At 38.4% G+C, this 20,550-nt stretch overlaps 1 protein-coding gene across 10 annotated transcripts in view; it reads left to right on the top strand.

The window, feature by feature from the left end:
• The window catches only part of FER (FER tyrosine kinase), a 203,377-nt gene that overhangs the window by 108,564 nt on the left and 74,263 nt on the right, over nucleotides 1-20,550 (top strand). For 8 of the 10 annotated variants that reach the window (XM_052779075.1, XM_052779081.1, XM_052779079.1 and 5 more), the window contains 2 exons: nucleotides 17,248-17,304; nucleotides 20,316-20,431. In XM_052779075.1, the coding sequence (XP_052635035.1) occupies nucleotides 17,248-17,304; nucleotides 20,316-20,431 (173 nt within the window). Of the gene's footprint in view, nucleotides 1-8,576; nucleotides 8,595-17,247; nucleotides 17,305-20,315; nucleotides 20,432-20,550 lie in introns of those variants that run through there. The other 2 variants (XR_008233883.1, XM_052779083.1) reach the window with 2 other exon arrangements.

The following is a 20,550-nucleotide window of genomic DNA, read 5'->3' as shown; positions in this document are numbered from 1 at the left end:
AATAGGGGAATAAACTACTTCAAATAAAGCATCCTTCAGCAAAGATTTTTTGGATTTACCAGATTTTATTGCTAACATTTTGTATACACATGTGAAAATCAAAGGATCGACTGTGTTCTGTAGTATTCTGGGTGTAAGTCATACCTTTATGTTGTAAAGCCCCACTTGTAAAAACTGGGGCTTTGCACTGTGGCTTTTCACTGTCTTTATCAGATGTTAATGTAGCACAATAATAAAATTTTATAAGAATTGGGTAGGATTGCAGTAGTAAATTCCTTTTCTGCTGAAGTAACATCCTGGTTTTTTTATGGATTCTGACTGCTTCACCAGATTTGGAATTCCAGTGTTCTATAATAATTATTTTTTATAAACTTGTGAGTTACAAACTTTGTGTAGGCGTCTAATTATATTCTTCTTGTTGTTTTCACTAGTGCAGTCAGTGTGACTTTAATACAAATAATGTTTTGATTTTACAGTATTTTTGTAGGATGTGGCTGACAAGTATAAAACCTTGCTTGACCATAGGCTCTCCCAGGTCAAAAAATACAGCACAGATTAAGTCTGTGCTCTTAAATACCTTTGTAGAATTAGAGTTACGCACAATGAGGTACTGTGAAGTAGGTTGTGATTGCCTCCAACTATTTTAGCCTCCTCCAGCTTAAGTAGAACAAAATGTTAAAAAGGAGTAGAAGTGTTGTAAAGAGGAACCAGGGAGCATGGACCTCTATTGCTTATCAGTGAATTAAAAGTCAAAGCTACTGTAAATTTTAAAATAGTCATGAGATTGTAACTTTTTCCACAATGATACTGCAGCAGAAATTCATAGAGCATTTTTCCTCTCTCTAAGAAAAATAAGATAATTGGTTTGTTATCTTTATATGTGTTTTACAAGAGGTGAATAATAGCATATGGTCCACGCACATATTGTCCACACCGTGCAAATAATTCTGGAAGAAAGATTGTTGCCGAAATCCGGAATAAAACTCCTTAACAGCAATGAGAAGTTAAGAAGCAGGCACTTCGTTTATTGCAGCGCTGGATGCATGGGGGATAGTTCCACCTAGCATGCATACCACAGCTTTAGCACTAACAGGTTATATAGAATAACTAATTGCATATTAATCAGATTAGTCTACATATACATAAAAATGATTGCAACTGATTATCTTAGTACTGCCTACATCCGATCATGCGCAATGACGGATCCTTTTGAGTCGAAGGGCTGCTTTTGCGACCACTGACCCATTTGAAGTTCTTGTTGGCTGTCCTTGAAGTCTCTGTTCTTGTCCTTGTTCTTTGATCTTGAAGCTTAGCGCAATTTCAGTCACATGTGATCAATTTCAACATTGTTCTCATCTAGTGTACAGGAACATCTAGTCATAAGAGCAAAGAACTACAAAACTTACGAGTAAATACTAGTTAATCACTTAACTACACTCTTGTAATTACCTCTATTTGCTAGTCCTCTGGCTACACTTTTGTCTATTGTTTCAATCATAATGTTAGTTCTTAAACACAAAATTTGACAGAAAATATATAAGGTCTCTATGGTTATACCCATCATGATTCGTTGTACTGAACACAATTCCCTGTAGTTACAATTTTAACTTGTAAGTGCAAAACTGATTTTTGTATTGTAACAAGATGAGACGTTATTCCTTAGTGTTTTGAAACAACTTTTTATTTAGAGGCTCAAAAGAATGGCCAAGAAATGTTCTGATTCTGATGATGAAGAGATGATTAATATGGGCAAATTCTTTCTACAGATCAGCTGAAGACCTGCATAGTATGCAAGCTAGGCTTTTTGCTTTTCTTTTCCTTTTACAATGTGAACGGAACATACCAGGAAAACACAGGATTGTTGGCAAAGGTGCTAGTAAGAAATACAACATGCGTTTTGATTCCATTTTATTTTTTCAGGCTGTTTTGTCATTAAGTATTTGCCTTTCTGATCTGTTCTTTTTTGGTACCAGATGCCTTCATCTTTGTATCTGATGTTGTATAGGTGCTTAATAAAAGAAAAGAAGTCTTAATTTAGCTACAGATTTTAAATGCAGATTTCTGGTTTGGCATGGGTTTTTGTTGTTGTTGTTAATTAGGAATGCAATTTTATATAGGTTTTATCAATAAGTAAATATTTATGTTGAAATAGCTTACCCTGTGTGTAACATAAAAATCTGCCAGATGCTTAAGCAGTGTGTCATTGTGTTTCTACTTGGGCAGAGGAAAAGTCCTGAGCAGTTGTTTTTCCTGCCACTAGAGCCATTAAAGTTGTTTCTTATAGTAAATTAATGCTTAGGTTGACATTGTTAAAGTTGAACCATTTTGGTATTACTACCTCCCTACATGAGAGTAGATTAGTTTGTGTGGAGCTTCATGTGATTTCAGCAAATCAGGTGTCTGCTATAGTAGGTGGCTCCTTTGGAATTTGTACTGGTTTACATACATGTTTTAAAGAAACAGTCTTAACAAGCTTTGGAAGTTAAAGGTTATTGTATCTGATCCTGAGAGAAATTATTTGCTAGTAACTGGGGCTCTTGTCAGTGTACTGTCCATTGTGCGTCCATAAGGTTGCTCGGATGGTTGAGCTGTGGGGCTTTTTTGTCCTAGCCTTCTGTACACAATGTGTGTGCATGTCACCTTCCCCATGTTTTTTGCTCAGGGAATACTGGGTACATATGCTTTCCTTTCTTCAGTGTTCTTTCCCAATCTTTGGTTGCTGGAGTCTCCAACAGAGCAAAAAGTAAGCTGCAAGTAATATGTGTATAAGGGTGCGAGAGCCCCCCAAAAAACTACCAGTAAATGTTGTTGTATAGTGTTTACTTTTATACCTGTTGCACTGCAAGTGATTTCAAAGTGAGAAGTTCAGTTGGAAATAGCTCTTGAATTCCTAAATAAAGAGCTACTGTTTATCAAACAAAACAAGCTCTTCCATAAGTATCTACAGTGGCATAGGGCTTGTTACAGATGCATGTGGATCTCCAGGAGCTATCTTGTAGTTGCTGCCAAAAATACAATTACTCTTTCAGAATTGCTTGCATTTACGTTTCTTGGCAGTTCATCACAGAGATATTATATTATTCTACAAGATCAAGCCACAAAAGAAACTTATTTGGTGAAGCCCATTGTCTTCTGACATTTCAGCTGTGGAGAAGCAAAGAATACACACAGAAGAAGCTACATGCTAAGAAGGGTAGGGCTTTTCTTGCATCAGGTGTGTGCATCAGGTATATGTAATAGTGCCTGAATTCTCAAGAAGATGGATCTGTTTGAGAGAGGTATTTAAATGTTGATTAAGGAGGAATTAAGGGGCCAAATTAGGTAGAACTTCAGAATGTCTTATTTACATAGTAAATACTGTATTTAGTGTACTATTTAGGGTAGTGCATGGATCATCAGTTCATAATGAAGTAACTGCTGTTACTAGCTCCGTCTTTCAGTCAGTTGGAATCCTAAAATGGTTGCCAATGATTTACATAGTGTATCCACTGTGATTACTAAGCTGAAGATCACCCCCAGAGGGTGGTGATCAGTGGCACAAGTCTAGCTGGAGGCCAGTGACTACTGGTGTACCCCAGGGGTCAATACTGGGTGCAATCCTGTTTAACATCTTCATTAATGAACTAGATGTTGGGGCAGAGTGCACCCAAATTTGCTGATGGCACGGAACTGGGAGGAGGGGCTGATAGACCAGAGGGTCCTCCTGCTGTCCAGAGGGACCTGGGCAGGTTGGAGAAATGGGCCAACAGGAACCTCATGCAGTTCAACAAGGAGAAGTGCAAAGTGCTGCACCTGGGGAGGAACAACCCCAGGCACCAGTACATGCTGGAGGCTGCCCAACTGGAAAGCAGCTTTTCAGAAAAGGCCTTGGGAGTCCTGGTGGACACCAAATTGAACACACAGCAGCAACATGCCCTTGCGGCAAAGAAGGAAGAATCCTGGACTGCATTAAACAAAGTACTGCCAGCAAGTCAAGGGAGATGATCTGTCCCCTCTGCTCAGCACTGGTGAGGCCACACCTGGAGTACTGTGTCCAGTGCTGGGCTCCCCAGTACAAGAGAGACATGGACGCACTGGAGAGAATCCCATGAAGGGCCAGCAAGATGATGAAGGGACTGGAGCAGCTCTCACATGAGGACAGGCTGAGAGAGCTGGGACTGTTCAGCCTGGAGAAGAGAAGGCTCAGGGGGATCTCATCAATGCATATAAATACCTGCAGGGAGGGTGCCAAGAGGACAGAGCCAGGCTCTTGTCAGTGGTGCCCAGTGACAGGACCAGAGGCAACGGGCACAGACTGTGAGGGTGACTGACCGCTGGCATAGGTTTCCCAGAGAGGTGGTGGAGTCTCCCTCCTTGGAAGTATTCACAAGCCATCTGGGAATGGCCCTGGGCACCCAGCTCCAGGTGGCCCTACTTGAGCAGGGGTTTGGACCAGATGACCTCCAGAGGTCCTTGCGGACCTCAGCCATTCTGTGATTCTGTGAAGGCACATTGAAGGACTAGATCTGTGTGAGGGTAAGGTGCTTGTGAAATTTTAAACACTGCTTTCAATGGATTTCTCTCTACAAATGAACGAAGTAAAAAGGGGTGATTCTTTCTAAGTTAGAGTGTTTCACAGAATGGCCAGCAGAAAAACTTGTAGACTTACAGTACTTTTCAAGTAACAAAAGCAAGGTAAAGAAGTTAAATGGTAGACATAGATGTTTTTCCCCTATCTCACTGTGTTCATGTTTTAAATTAAAAAGTATGAATAGTAAGTTTGTTTGCTTAATTATAGGCCTGTTTGTTCAAAAGGAGTTCTGAGACATTGAGGAGGACACTGCATAGTTAATTCTCAGACTTTTGCATTTTAGAAAAAGATACAAAAGATACAGTAGGGTGCAACAAAGAGTAGATTGCCGTAGACCACATAGGAAGATTTTGGTAAGCTAAAGTCATTAATATTGGAGAAAAAAAATATTTGCTGAATACAGCATTCAGAAGAGTACATGAGTAATAATAGAAGCTCCTAATGTTTAGCAGAGCCACTTGGTATGTGTGTACACTTTCCCTCTGTGTGTCCTTCATTGACTGGCTCTTTTTCTGCCACCGGAGATTTCCCAGCGCTTTTGCTATTCTGAATAATGAGTCAGTGGTATGTGAGAAGCTAGCAATGTCTTGTTAAAGAACAACGTGTATCTGATGTAAAAAACTTAATGCAACATGCTTCTTTTAAACTGTTGGCATTTATGTAATATTGTATGACTTCTGATTCAGAGCCATCATCTGTCTCGCTTGGAAAGCAGGCGGAGTTTACTGGTACTCACGCTGAAAAAAAATCTCATAAATTCATAAATTAAGGCTGCAGTTTCATGTTATAGCTGAGTCAAGTGAACAGGTTGCTGGTGCCAGAAAGGTGTGTATGTGTGGGAGGGGTGGGTGTTCTCACTTCCTTTTCCTTTCTATGTGGCTTTGCCTTTTTCCTGCTCTTTCCCAATCACAAATTAAGCTAATAGTTTAATTCGAATTTTGCCAGGTTAATTCTATTCCATTTCAGTGGTTTTAACATGTTATCTGAAGATTATGAAAGCCACTGCAAGATGAGCAGATGTGGCTAGGAAGGGATAGGATGAAGGATCTTAGGCTTTTGTTTTGAACAGAATAGTAACTTGGTGGAAGCTCTAATGTGGAACTGCAGCTCTGTGAACGGTATTGCATACTAACCACTATAATTTAGAAATTATTTTGGAAGGACTGTTGGATATATAAAGGAACATTCATGCAGAGAGTATACCGTAGTGTGTGGATGTTGCCAAAAGAATGAGTTAAATGTTTTATTTCCTGAGGAAAAAAAACCATCTAACTAGAAATGGCTGGATGTTTTGAAGTTAAGTCAGGATGGGACTAATTATGTGGCTCAGTATCTTACATAGTTCAAGGAGACTCTCTTGGACATTTTTATATTAATCTGTTGTCCTCCAACCCCAGCTGTACATACCTCTTCATGCACAAGGGTGGAAGTAAAAATGTGTTTGTGCATATGTGAAAATATTTTAGCCTATTTTAACCATTTGAGTGTATTTATTTATGCATGCATAATATGACTGTGCTTTTGCATTCCTCTCTCTGAATCATACAGAATGTTTAAATGAAAAACTACGTTATCACACAGTTTTGTTTGCCTTTGAGCGTACAGAAGACTGTCACTGTTTTAGATGGTGTATCTGATAAAGGACAGATAATTTCTCTGTTTGCATATATTTGGTTAATAGCTGATTCAGAGTACTTTGGTTTGGGAGCTGAATTTACTGTATTAAGTAGAGAGGAATGCTATAAGTTTCCTTAATGTGTTTGAAATATAATGGTTTTGACATAAACTTGACTTTCCTTTTCCGGTGTTTAAGGATATCACATTCTATGTCTTGTTCCTTCTCCGTTTTTTTTTTTCTTCTTTATTTTTCTTTATTTCCTGTATTTTTCCTGAAAGATCCTTAGCATCTTTCTAGTCCTTTGATGAATAAGAGAATATAAACTTAGGGAAATACTGCGCATCCTTCTCAAAAAAAGTGAAGAAAACTCGTTTTGTATGTTGACTTCTACAGTCATTTTGTCTATTGAGCTTCAAGAAAGAATGCTCAAAGAAAAGCCATGCAGTTAATCTGAGGTCACTTCTGCAGTTTATATGCTGCACAGTAGCTTTTGCAAATCTCAATTCAACCCTCTTGGTTTATGGCCATTTAGAATTTGGTTTAACAGAAAGGTTGAACTTCACAGTGGGTTTTTATGGAACAATAACAAGTCAGATGAAATAGTACTTTTTCCAAGGAGGTAAACCTATCTGCACTATTTTTCTGTTTTACAACTCACATTGAGTTTCATCCGGGTGGATTAATACAGTAGTGATAATAATGCAAAACAGCTTCTATAACAATTTTTACAGCTCATGAATCTTTATTCTGAAACAGTTTTAAAGAAGTTGTCAGCGGCATTTTTCAAAACCCTTCTTGTAAAACTCGCTTGTTCTTATGAAAAATCTTTTCCACTAGCTACTTTTATTTCTGTACTTAATCTGGAGGCCTTGAAACACATAATTTATGATTCATGAAATTGATATGCATGTTAGGTCTACTGGCATAGGTGGTGTCAAAAATAGTACTTCTCTAAGAAGATCGTTTCTCATTTCCACATTGATAGACCATTCCACACGTACACAACTGTTAACTTTCTTGTTTTTTCTTTGGTTCATCAAGTTCTGATAAGTGATATTTTAATACACCTGTGATGAAAAATTATCTGCAATTATGATTTTCTTAGCCATTAAAAAGAATCTTACTCTAATTATCCTTAATACTGAAAATGAAAGATTGACTTTCCATTTTTGTTGTAGGAAAATTGCTCTTAGCTGCAGTAATTCATACTACTGATATTTTCTGTTTCATTTGGAAGAAGGAGAGCAAATACTACTTTCCAAGATACTTTTCTGAATACAACATGAAGACACAGGCATAATGCATGTTTATGCACTGTACTCATGAGATGCTGACAATATCCCCCTATTTTATGGGGGGTGTTAGAGGAATGTTAATGAAAAACTTACTGGGCTGGGGGAAAGGGGAGGGATATTTAGCCTTTTGGTAAATTCCCCATGCTGTGTTCAGATAGATTCTTAGGTTGGGAAGTCTTATGTTTTCAGTTCTCTTAAAGCAATATGTTTTGCTTTTGGTTGAGTCATTTTGGTGTTCCCTAAATCAACTAAGATTTCCAGTTTCTAGAGGGTTTTAGCCTTTTTGCTTTCATTACATCTACTGTTAAGATGAAAGCAGTGGCAGACTTTGCTATAGATCCTACCTTCGTTAGTGTGATGGCATCTAGCTTTATGATTTTAATGTGGTCTCAACTAGCTAGAGTAAGTAATGTGACAGAGAACATGAGGTAAGTAGATAACAGTGATGATAACAAAGAAGTCTTATTTATTCATACTGTGATGGAACCTTATCAGGATTTGCTCACTCTTGCTCTTTTACAAGTCTTGCTTTGGAGTCTGGGTAAGAATCTTGGTTTTGTTTGATCATACTCTGACACTGAATACAAGGACAGGTGGCATTTTCATTTTATCCCTTTTTCTCTCTCCTATTAGAAATGGTAAGATTTTTAAAACCAAGTGTTTAAGCTGAGGCTCATAAATTCTTAACTGATTCCCCAAATGTCTGTTTTTAAAATGTTTAGTATCTAATTGCCTTACTGCTGGTTGTTAATTTGAAAAAGTACCATTTTAGAGTTCTTAATGATTGAAATTGTTAACGAAAATTACAGAAAAATAATGCTAGGGGAATTTGAGCACCAGGTATTCCTTCTGGGTTATGTTTTCCATTTTACTGAAAGCTGTTATAATTTACTGCAACTAATTTGTAAGCCTTCTTCCTGGCATAATAATTTGTGATTTCTTTGATGTGGTTTCTGCTAATGAAGGGAGATAGGCAGGAGGAAAACTGCACTTCAGACTTGAGCTTACATGCTTGGAAGAAATTTAGGGTAATAGTGATAACATTTCAGTCTCATAGCTCAGAAAAAATAAAATGAGGTTGCATCTTGTACAGTGACCATCTGCTGTTCATACTGTGGCCTCAGTGGCCTTGCACACAACTCCAGTACCTGCATCTCCACTGAAGAAAGGACCGATGCACAATTGATTCCCTGCTGATTGCTCAAGGCTGGAAACTTACCATGGTCCAGGGAACCATGAAACTTCCTAACATCTTCTCATGTCTGGAATACTTTATTTTACAAATAAAAAGAGAAATTTCTGATTATTTTTGAAGTATTCTTTTTCTCAGTTGAAGGTTTTATTTGTTTAATTACTGGTTTGTTGGGCGGGGGGGGTGTAAGTTACAGTTAACTCTTGAAATAACTCTCCTCTTTGAAAATGCCTATCTTTGTTGAAAACAAACAAGTATCCTGGATAGCTGCAGAAAGTCTGCAAAGGTACTCATTACCAAACTGTTGTTTATATAAAGCTTCAGTGTGGTGACTGTTGGCTATTAACTGACCATTGGGGAAGGGTAGCAGTGTCGAGACTGACCAAGTTCTCCACTGTGTGAACTGCCTAGCTGACAACTTTTTTCTCAGTGTTTGGCCAACTGATCTAGCAGTATCTCCAAAGGTTAGATACAGTGATAGGACTCTAAACGTGTTATTAGTAAACAGCTAGCTCAGTAAGGGCCCTGAGAGCATGCTCCCTCCCGGCCAGGGCTCTGGACCAACATGGGATAATGCAACTGCTGCCCCTTCCAGCCAGTGACTTTGGGGTGAGGGCCCCAGGCAGGGCCGAACCCTGTCCCACGGGACCCGCTTTCGGCTGAGGCTTTACTGCTCAGCCCCAGCCAAGCCCCGGCTCCTGCTGCCTCGCAGCCCTGCCTGTGCCTGGCCACACGCCCCGTTCGCCGGCTCCTGGACCCTGACCCCGGGCCGGCTTGTCACTACGAACCTGCCCACCGGTCATGGGGCTGTGTCTGATGCTGGTTCCCCTCGCTGGCTTTCACCCTGACCCCGATCAACAGGCTGACTTCCCAGCTTGACCCTGGACCTGCTTTATCTCTGCGGACTTGGCTGATCTGAACTTGGGGCTGCCCCCCTGGCCTGCCCTGCTCCCTCGTGGAGGGCAGTAGCGGGCGTCCTGGCTGGCGAGCCTCAGCCCTGCTGGCCAGAGGTCCCCTGCGGCTGCTCAGCCCCAGGGAGCAACCAGCTCTCACTACACAGTGTCGCTCCAGCAGCCCAATAACTAACGAGGAAGAATAAGCAGGGAACAGTAACACCATTGAACAAAATAGGCGGCAGGATGTGGCTTCAGAAGACGGTAATGCCTTTCCCAGCCAGGGAACAAGGAACCCCTTTCCCTGCTGTGGAAACAACTGTGTACTAACCAGAGCAGTCTCAGTAGGGTTCTTGCTCATCTTTCATTTTCCTCCCAAGGAGTGTCCACCTTGAGGCGGTTCCTTCCTATCCTTTACGTATCTTGTCATTTCCCTGGTATTCTTCCATAGAGAATCTTGAAAGCATGCTTTTGCCAAGTAGGTCCTCATGTCTGATAAAGGGTTATCTCCCAAGAGGCACAGAAGCTCTGTCTGAGCTGAGCTAAGTTAGTTACTGTGCTTGGCTAAGAAGTATGGCATTGATATAATTCAGTTTCCCCTCCTGGGGGAAACCAGAGGACATAAATAAAGTAGAACGTGGTAAAGTTTTTGGATTTCATAAGTAATTCCATTTGGAAATAAGGTGTATCATTAAGATAACAAACACATGTGCTCAAGCACTAATTTCTGTAAGTGGATTTGTCTAGAGTGCTTAGTCTGTGGTCCAAGATTAACGATAGAAAAATCTGAACAAGCATGAGGTAAAGAGAAATTTCTAGTGGTGTTACAAGAAGATGGCTACATCATAAGCAGGTTCCTTCTGGGTGGAATAGTAATGGTATTAATAATCTCAAGAGTTCTGTCCTCCTGTCTCATTCAGATTAGTTTATGATTAGGTATGGAAATGTGGTGGATTTGCTCTGTTCTGTCCTCCTGTCTCATTCAGATTAGTTTATGATTAGGTATGGAAATGTGGTGGATTTGCTCTATTTGATTTAGAAGCAGCTCTGTTGAAATGAAAATTTCTGAGACTTGGACCGATGGGCATTACAGTGTCTGTTTACCTACACTAAAGATTATTTTTTATTTCCCATTTTGCTGTCACATTTCTCTTGTAACTTTCAGTATCTTTTGCATGCATGATATATTTGTAGAGTAATAACGTTTAACAACTGGAGAAATACTTGCATTCTATTCACGATCAGAATTAAGCACTTACAGAAGATCATGAAGTTTATGATCACACAGAAAAAAGACATGACTTTATTTCTAACTTTTGTTTATGATATGCTGCTATGCATCCATTCCTTTGTGTGCTTAATTGATTTATTTAATTATTGGCAGCTATCCAAAAATATTGAATGATGACATATGCAACTCAGTGCAATTTGAACAAAATTAGTGAGACAACATACTTGCAGTAGAAACAGTCTTGTCCTTGTTACTGTCCACCTTGCAGTGCTGTTCAGATTATAGTTTATTAATTAAAGGTAATTATCTGAACAGTGACACTGTGATTTGAAACAGTATTTAAATGTATATCTAACACTTTTCAAATTAGAAAATTGGGTTTGTTTCTTTTTTAATGCCAGAATTGTACACTGGTATGATATAGATGACAGCATCTCTTCTCTTAGATTCTTTTTTACTGTCTGCTGAAGAACCTACTTTGGTGCAGTTTAACAGGGGTTATATCACTCCACAAGTGCCTTAAGATACTAGATAAAACAGTAATGCATGTGAAGGTCCAGCCTTTTTTAACTTAATAGTTCTACTTGAAATGCTTTCTTCAACTTGACTAGTGCTGTGGGACAGAGGGACCATCTGCAGCTTCAGAGTTGAATTCACAGACAGACTTAGGGACCGTAGTTGGAAGAGCTTCGCTACCATCACAGAACACAAAGCCCTGAGTTGGGTTTCCAGCCTCTCAGTGCTTGAGGAATTACGTACTTTAGGAGGAAATTACAGTCTTAGGAGAAAATTACAGGCTTAGCTAGTGCTAGGGCTTAGGCACTTCTCTCTGCATAGGGTTTACAGTCTTAAATGTGTCCTGCAGCACCTGAACTTTTTCTCCTCTTTCAAAAAGTAATCTCAAGTGAATTCATTTCCTTTTCAAATAGAGGAATGGAATGTAGTATGAAGGCTGCCATCTTTTTGTCCAGAAGCTCAATGATAACGCACAAAGTGAAGGCTATATAAGAGGCAGGGTAAGGAGGGGAGGAAAGTTGTGTTTTGATACTTCCTAGTGTGAAAAAAATTACTGTTTTCATAGTCCTTAAGGCTTTCACTAAACCTGAGAGAGAGAAACCAGGAGGAAGGAGTGTAACAGAAAAGCTTATGGGTGAGGGAAGAGAAATTAGACAGATAGATAGAAGTTCTGGGTTACAATTTCTGTTCCGTTGATAGTGTTACAGTATGTATCTTCTGCTAATCTCACATGAATTGTCTGCCAAATATTCCTGATGTCAGGTTCCATTGTAACTGCACAAGTTAAAAGACTAAGTGAATGGTGAGAAGTACGATCAAAAAGAATGCAGTATGCCAAGGGTTGCCTCATTTTCTTTAGCTGTCTGCTTTTGAGGTCTGTGCAGGTGGTGCCTGATGAGTAGGGAAAGAACAGTTTTGAAGAGATTCCAGCTAGAAGCAGAAAGAATCACTGAAGCAGCACCTGCCTCCTTTTCAGTCTGCTGGCTCAGCCAGGTAGCCACAGGAGTGACACATATGATGAGTCTTCTAAATTTAAGATGTATTTTGTATACCTACAAAAGTAATTAAAGATTTCCATTCACAGAAAACTCTCATGAGAGCAAACTGTCAATTTATGTACCATTGAGATGAATATTCACTTATTGATACCTTGTGAAGCTGATATTAGTGGGGCAGCACAATTTGCATATGCTTATCAATAAAGATTTCTTTTCTAAACCAACCACAAGAACTTCAGTAACAAAGCTGATCAGACTTTGAATAATCCTTTGGTTGTGAAAAAGGCAGAACCATGATAATTTAATGAACGGGTTACACTAGTTTAATAAATGACTGAAAGTTTTCATAAAGAGAAGAGTACAAGCAGTGATTAATGTATTGATACAGTGATACCAAATCCTTCAACAGATCATTTGATTCCAGTTTATGGTGCCATTTTCTTTAATTAGTCCTCTGAAGGATTATGCATCAGATTTTGTCTTCATAAACAGGCCTCTGAAATGTCATGTTGTCAATATTTTCAAAAAGTCATTCACTGAAGTACTGAATCCTTGGAATTAAGTGGTAAAAAATCCATTAAATTTTAATTCTATAACTTTTTGGCTTTTACAGCACTTATTTCAATGTTTAAAACCATTATGTTAATAACTCCAAGTAGTCATTTTTGTGGGTTTTTTCTTTACAGCTTTCTTTGCAAATTGTTTTCTTAAACTTGAGTTTTACTGGTACGGAAAGTGTGCAGTTTGTTGGCACTTCCTACCTGTTTGTAGTGTAACAGCTTCTGAATGAGGCATCCCATTAACAAAAAATATCTAGAAAATCTTCAGTGAACAGAACATTTACAATTTTTAGCAAAATCAAGAGGAGATGAAGGACATATGTTACTTACGATGTCTGATCAGTGAGGCAGTAGTTTCAATCAAGAATCTTGTTTGTAGGAGAAGAATCAATTGATGGTTATTGAGAATTTCCTCACAAGTGTCCAAGTGCCCCACCCAGGGAAGAGGAATGGCAAAGCATGGATCCCATCACACATCATGGTGGTGTGGTACAGGAATTCATGTGATGGGGCTGACTGGAGTTGTCTGCTGGAAATTTGGTTGAATAGAGGCATTCAGAGAGTCTCTAAAATGTGCATTGAGCAGAGCTTGCAAGAGCAATGGTCTGTGTGATTTTGTGACATTATATATGAGAAAAAAACCATAAAGATGGCACCACCACCCCTTTTTTTCCAATGCTGAATTCATGTCAGTCAAAAAATGTGGAGGATAGTAATGAGTAGACACCTTCCCAGCAAGGTGCACTGTGCAGCATAATTCTTCCGTAGTCCTTTCATTCTTTCAGTTACCCAGCACCTCTCTGGATTACCTGCTGAATGATTTTCTGCTTGCAAAAAGAGGGAGACATAGTCAGTACAAGCCTCCACCTTCCTTAGGAGTTGACAGCAGACTTTACTGGTTGTGTAGGTGAAATGAAATAGTGCTGATTCACAGTGCTGCCTGTTAAAGATTTAGCCCCCATCTGAAGAAGAAGAATTTTCACAGTTTGGAAAAAATATATATGTATTCCACCTTCTTTTAAGATGATCTCAAGCTTTATGTTACAAAAAGGTCATTCATGAAACATTGAAGTCAGGTTGTACTCATTGTTCTGTACTAGAGACGTAGAATTCAGTCATAGCAGGGGACAGATAGACATGATTTTTAAAATGGCTTTCTTACCTAGGGAGTCAAAATTTCCCTTTTTTATTATCTTTATCACTAATAACTAAAAAATAATATTATATATTCTATATTTTCTTTTAAATTTGAAAATGTGTTAAAGGCAGTGATGACTGTTGCAATGCCTTCTGATAGGAATCACTCTTCGGCAGAAAATTTTTTCATGTAATACCTGGTTCTCGGCAGTTAACATGGCTTGACCGGGCAAATTTCAGACAAGTTGCTCCTATAACAAGAGAGCAAATTCCCAGCACAACATCCTTGTTGCTAAATTGGAGAGAGATGATTTTGATGGATAGGGAATAGGCTGGATGGATACATCCAAAGAATTATAGTCAATGGCTCAATGCCCAAATGGAGATCAGTAAAAAGTGGTATCCCCTCAGGGGTCTGTATTGGGGCTGGTAGTGTTTGATATCGTTATTAATGACATAGTGGGATTGAGTGCACTCAGCAAGTTTGCAGATGACACCAAACTGAGTGGTGCAGTTGATACTCTAGACAGAAGGTATGCCATCTAGAGGGACCTTAACAGGCTTGAGGAGAAGGCCCATGTGAACCTCATGAAGGTCAACAAGACCAAGTGCAAGGTCCTGTGCCTGCATTGGGGCAATGCCCAGTATCAAGACAGGCTGGGGGATGAAGGGACTGAGAGCAGCCCTGTGGAGAAGGACTTTGGGGTACTTCCGGATGAAAAATTGGGCATGAGCCAGCAATGTGTGTTTGCAGCCCAGAAGGCCAACTGTATCCTGGGTTGCATCAAAAGAAGTGTGGCCAGCAGGGTGAGGGAGGTGATTCTGCCCCTCTACTCTGCTTTCATGAGACCCCACCTGGAGCACTGTGTCCAGGTCTGGTATCCCCAGTGCAAGACAGACATGGACCTGTTAGAACGGGTCCAGAGGAGGGCCACAAAAATTATCAGAGGGCTGGCACACCTCTGCTATGAAGACAGGCTGAGAGAGTTGGGGTTGTTCACCCTGAAGAAGTGAAAGCCTCAGGGAGACCTTATTGTAGCCTTTCAATATTTAAAGGGGACTTACAAGAAAGACGGAGAGAGACTTCTTGCCACGGCCTATACTGAAAGGACAAGGGGAAACAGTTTTAAACTGAATTAGGGTAGGTTTAGATGAGATACAAGGAAGAAGTTTTTTACAGTGTGGGTGGCAAGACCCTGGACAGGTTGCCCAGGGAAGTTGTGGATGCCCCATCATTGGAAGTGTTCAAGGTCAGGATGGATGGGGCTTTGAGCAACCTGGTCTAGTGAAAGATGTCCCTGCCCATGGCAGGAGGGTTGGACTAGATGATCTTTAAAGGTCCCTTCTAACCCAAACCATTCTCTGAGTCTATGGTCTATTTCCATACAGAAGGTTTTTCTCTGTCTTTGAATCACAGTCTCATTTAGGTTGGAAGGGTATTCTTGAGATTCTCTAGTGCAACCCCCCTACTCAGGCAGGTTCAACTACTGTGCGTTTCCCAGGACTGTGTCCAGTTGAGGTTTGAATGTCTCCACAGATGAAGACTCCGAAATCTCTCTGGGTAATCTGTTCTGGTGTTTGACCACCCCCTCACTAAAAATGTGTTTCCTCATGTTCAGAACAAATTTCCTGTTTTCTGATTTGTGCCCATTGCCTCTTGTCCTGTCACTGAGCACCACTGAGAAAACTCTGGCTCCCTTTTCTTCATTCCCTGCCATGAACTATTTCTACACATTGTAAAGATCCCATTTTGCACCAGGAGGTGCTCTTATGATCCCAGTATGAAAGGCACTCAGATTCTGTAAGGTATCATTTAAAATACTATCTATTAGAGCTAACACTGTAAGGAGAGAATAGTATAGGCAGTCTTGCATCCCTTTAGACAGAGCCCCAGGTGGTGTAGCATTGAATGGGCCACTGATCCACATGCAGCATGCTGGGCAGTCCCTGCCTGTAGCAGAGATTCTCACATTTTGGTCATTTGAGCTATAACGGAACTTTCTTCCGAGGAAACAATTCTTTTCATTATTTCTACTGGCAAACAGAAAGGATGTCCACATGAGAACTTCTCGGAGCACTTGTAGATAAAGGCAAGGCCACGCAAGTGGCGTAATGGCTGGTACGCCATGGGAGCTGCCTGCGGACTCTGTTGCCATGTGCTGGCTGAGTTCATCCTGTGGCCAAGGGAGTTTTGCCACGCAACCCAGGCTTGGGCTCACTCCAGTTAGCTGTTGTGTGGATCACTAACACTTTGAGGTACAATGGTCTTCCATTGAGGATCACTGCAGGTCCTCCATGGTCCAGAAAACCTGGTAATCTGATTTATTAGGTGTACTTCAAAGCCAGCGTGCTTGGCTTGGTTTTCTGTGAGCTTTAATGAGAAATTATTTAATGAGTTGGCATATGCTTGTTTAGATATTTGCCTTTTTTATTTAGTAATAAACAATGCTTAGGACCTTACCACTAACATGAGGAGCAGTAATAGTGTTTGTGAAGTAATAAATAGATGAGGTGCTAACAGAGAAATGGGAAAATAGTAAATATGGGTTAGACATGAAATATCCTACTTGTAACATTTTAGCTAAGTATTTATTAAATATGTCTGTGTAGCAAGGAGTTTATAATTATTTTTTATATGTCTTTAGGCTGTCGCACAGTATTTGTAGTGTTGTTCATCAACACTAAACAGATACTTTAACTGGCATTTGTTACTTTTTTTTCCCAAGTAGTTGCTTGTAATATTTTAAACTACCACAGAAGATGTAAAAGATGCAAATATGTGTCTCGTTAATAAGTAGAAAAATCAGTTCTTTTTCATGTACACTGAGGAGAAAAATGTTTTTTTTGATCTAGCAATAAGTTATTTCATATAGTAAAATTAAGTTTTCTTATCTGATTTTGACTTGGGTAATTGTTAAAAACAGAGTGCTAGATATCATTTCCAGAGCTTGTGTGAAAATTTGCATAGTGCTCTATATACATACATACTGTCATGTTGTAGGCTTAATCTTCTGATAGAAATTTGCTATATGGTATATTCAATATTTTATTGTATAGAAAGTTTTTTAAACTCTGTTTTATAAACACTTAGATTTGAAACTTCCTGGCATGCTTTTGATTGAGCGATCTGAATATAATGCTTCTTTAGCTCCATTTCTGCTAAAGTGTATCTTAATAGAAACAGTATCTTACATATTTGCACAGACTGACAATTCTTTTTTCCTTTCCTTTCCATAGGATAAGAAATGGGTTCTCAATCATGAAGATGTCACACTGGGAGAATTACTGGGCAAAGTAAGTAATCAAGTGAGCTAAATAACATTTAAATAAGTATATATTAATCATTAAGCCTATATATTTCCTGTTTGCCTTATCGTTTAAATTACTGTGGCATGCGATTTTTATATCAATTATTTTACTTTAATACACAAAACAGCATTGTGCTTTAAATAAATGTAAATCACATTTACTGGTAAATTATATAACATGCGTGCTGAAAGTCTTTAACTAGCATTTTCTCTTTTGGAAGGCTTTTTAAGCTAACTAGATTTCTATAAAGCATGATGTGGCTGGTTTACTTAGTGTGGCCTTACAAAAAATGTTGCAAAATATAAATAAAAACATAAACGTATATATTTATGTGTTTATATAAAAATTATGTATAAGAATTTAATATAAGATTATTAAATCAGTGTTGAAACAAATGTTTGTTGCTTTTGTATGATTTACTGAGTGTTAGGTAACTTCACAATCATATATGTAATAAATTAATTCTTGTATAGTGTAGTTTATATCACAAATTCTGCTTAGGAGCTGTAAGTCTTTAAAATCAGGTAAGCCCTGTACCTCACTTACATTTTTAGCACCTTTGAACCTACAAAAACAGTTGCAAGTGCCACTCTGGACACAATGTTCCAAAAGATTTCCCAAACCCCCAAAAATAGGCTTAAATTGGGAGGAGACAAATGAAAGCAATCGTTGCCTTCTTACTATGATACACACTAAAAGAATTGATAAACTGTTCAAGAAATGGTGGAATTAAATACTGACAGAAAATACTGTTACCCAGGATAAAATCTCTTTGGCAGCATAAGATGACAAAAAGTATTATCTACTGGTAGGCAGAGCTCTGTCTGCATAAAATACAGGTACTGTGACAGCTTCACGTTCTTAAAGAGAATAGTATCAAGGGAAAAAAATAAAGATGTTTCAGGCATTAAAAAAGCTCTGTTGTGCTAAAAAATAAATATGAATTAGCCTTGATGAGTAAAGACAGTTAAAGCAATCTGAAAATTTATTAATTTAGTAAACTGAATTTACAAGTGCATTGCATGTTTTTGGCACAAAGCATTTTTAACATTCAGTAAAGACAACTTAGTACTTAAAAGTGATTATAGAAGAATATGTTCTTTAAAAAATACAGGTTAAAAACTTTCTTGAAACACAGCATAAATCTGTTATGCATCCAACTCTAAAAAGGTATAGTCAAACTAGAAAAGGTAAGAGTGACAGGACCATCAGCATCCGTATGACAAAACGTTGAATAAACTACAGCTGTTCACCATGGAAGTGAGGAATCTGAGGGTCTATAAAATCTTGAGTGGCCTGGAAAAGATGAGGAGGAAAATAATGAAAGCTTAATGCATAAAGGGATGCAAACTTTAGAAAAGAGAAAGATTTTCCTTCACGTCAGGAGTGAATGGTCTGTTTATTTACTCAGTATTAATTCTATAATACACCACAAAATGAAAGTTATATGAAAGGAACATGTTATATTAAAAATCATGTCTCTAATAATAATTGAATATTTTAAATAAAGAAAAAAAACTTTTTCAATACTTAAATAGTCCTTAAGGTGGGTTCAGCTTTCACTGTTAAATACTTGTGACCAGAAGACTAGAGGAAAAGTGTGTTGGGAGTGACTCAGCTTCTTACCTTTGGGTACCTCGTGCCATTTTAGATATTGGAGGTAGTGTCCTGGCTTTAGAAGTGCTCTTTTAGAAGGGCAGATTGCTGTCACAGATCCTATGCCTTGCTTGCCAGCTATATTTTCCTTACCCGAGGGTATGTAAAATAATACTGGAAACCTGTGTTTAGGCCTAAATTTCGTCCCTTGTTACTAGCAGCACATTACTATTTTCCATCTTTTTTCCCTTTTCTGTCTTCTTCCTTTGGCAATACTGTATTCAAATGCATGATGTAATGAAATCTTCATCACGCAGGAAAGAAAAGAAAACATTTCCAGCAGAGTTTGTTGGTTTTTGAAGTCACGTGCAGCCCCAGGTACCAGGACACAGAAGTGGAATTCATGTGGAAATTTATCAGACATAGATTTAAAACTGAGTTGTATTTATTCTTCGGAAAATACAAAACTTAACTAAAAGTACGAGATCTTCAGTTTTCATTCTTTTTCTTCTCTTGGGTTTTTTCACTGATACCAGTGTTTTGTTATATACCCCACAATTTCCTTCTTCCTTCGATTTGTGTCCTAATTAATTTTTCTTTGTTTTTATTTAAGTAAAAAATACATCTGATGGAGATTATTCTATGGTCTTTATTATTTCAGTTTTCTTCTATGAAAGGTAAAAAAATAAACAACTTACCCTGGGGGTGTGTTGTTGAAGACCTAAAAAATCTGATTGTATAAGGAGCTGCTTCCTAAAGTCTTGTCCAAATGTGAGGCCTTACATACTTGCCTTTATAGAGCAGCACTGAGCTTAGCTTTTAAAAATACTGCAGATCACGTAACTTTTTCAGGGCAGACACGACCATACCTTTTATTGCTGTGGTTTTAATTTATGATCAAAATTAATATTCAGTGTTTTCATTTTTCTTATTTTGCATCTTTTCTTTATGTGAGAATGTTCATGTTATTTTGATGTGTTTTCTCCTAGTTTCAAAGATCATCTTTTGGTCTCTTACAGACTGCAAGTTAAAAGTTACTGATAAAATACAATAGTGTGAAAATGAAAGAGTACAGGAGTAAGAATAAGAAAAAAAAGTACTACTATCAGTGTCTGTTGACTTTACTAAGAGGTTTTATGAGAAAATTATAATTGCACAATTAATGTTTTTTTTTCTCTTTCAGTAAGGTTAAAGTAGAACTCATATTCTGTGTCCGTATATTAGATGTACTATGTCTGTGTGAACTACATTGTGTTAGGGGCAGATACTGGAAGAAAACCTCATTTGGCTTCATAAACACATTTCAAAGTTCTGTTCCAGTTACATTAGCTGTCTGCATTATTTTTCTGGGGATTTGTGAAGATTTTGTTTACTTAGAATATTTTTTTCCCCGATTTCAGGGTAATTTTGGTGAGGTGTATAAGGGAACATTAAAGGATAAAACTCCTGTTGCTGTAAAAACTTGTAAAGAAGATCTTCCTCAGGAACTGAAAATAAAATTCCTGTCAGAAGCCAGGTAGGTTCTCTAAATTTAATTGAAAGATATACTTGTTGTGGGGGTTTTTTTGAGTTTTATTACTGGATGGATTTACAAAATCTAACCTTCAGAAAAATTCAAATAAGCAGTAGTCAAAC

The sequence above is a fragment of the Harpia harpyja genome, chromosome Z, assembly GCF_026419915.1.
Source record: "Harpia harpyja isolate bHarHar1 chromosome Z, bHarHar1 primary haplotype, whole genome shotgun sequence".
Lineage (NCBI taxonomy): Eukaryota > Metazoa > Chordata > Aves > Accipitriformes > Accipitridae > Harpia > Harpia harpyja.
This window is presented reverse-complemented; position numbering and strand designations above follow the sequence as displayed.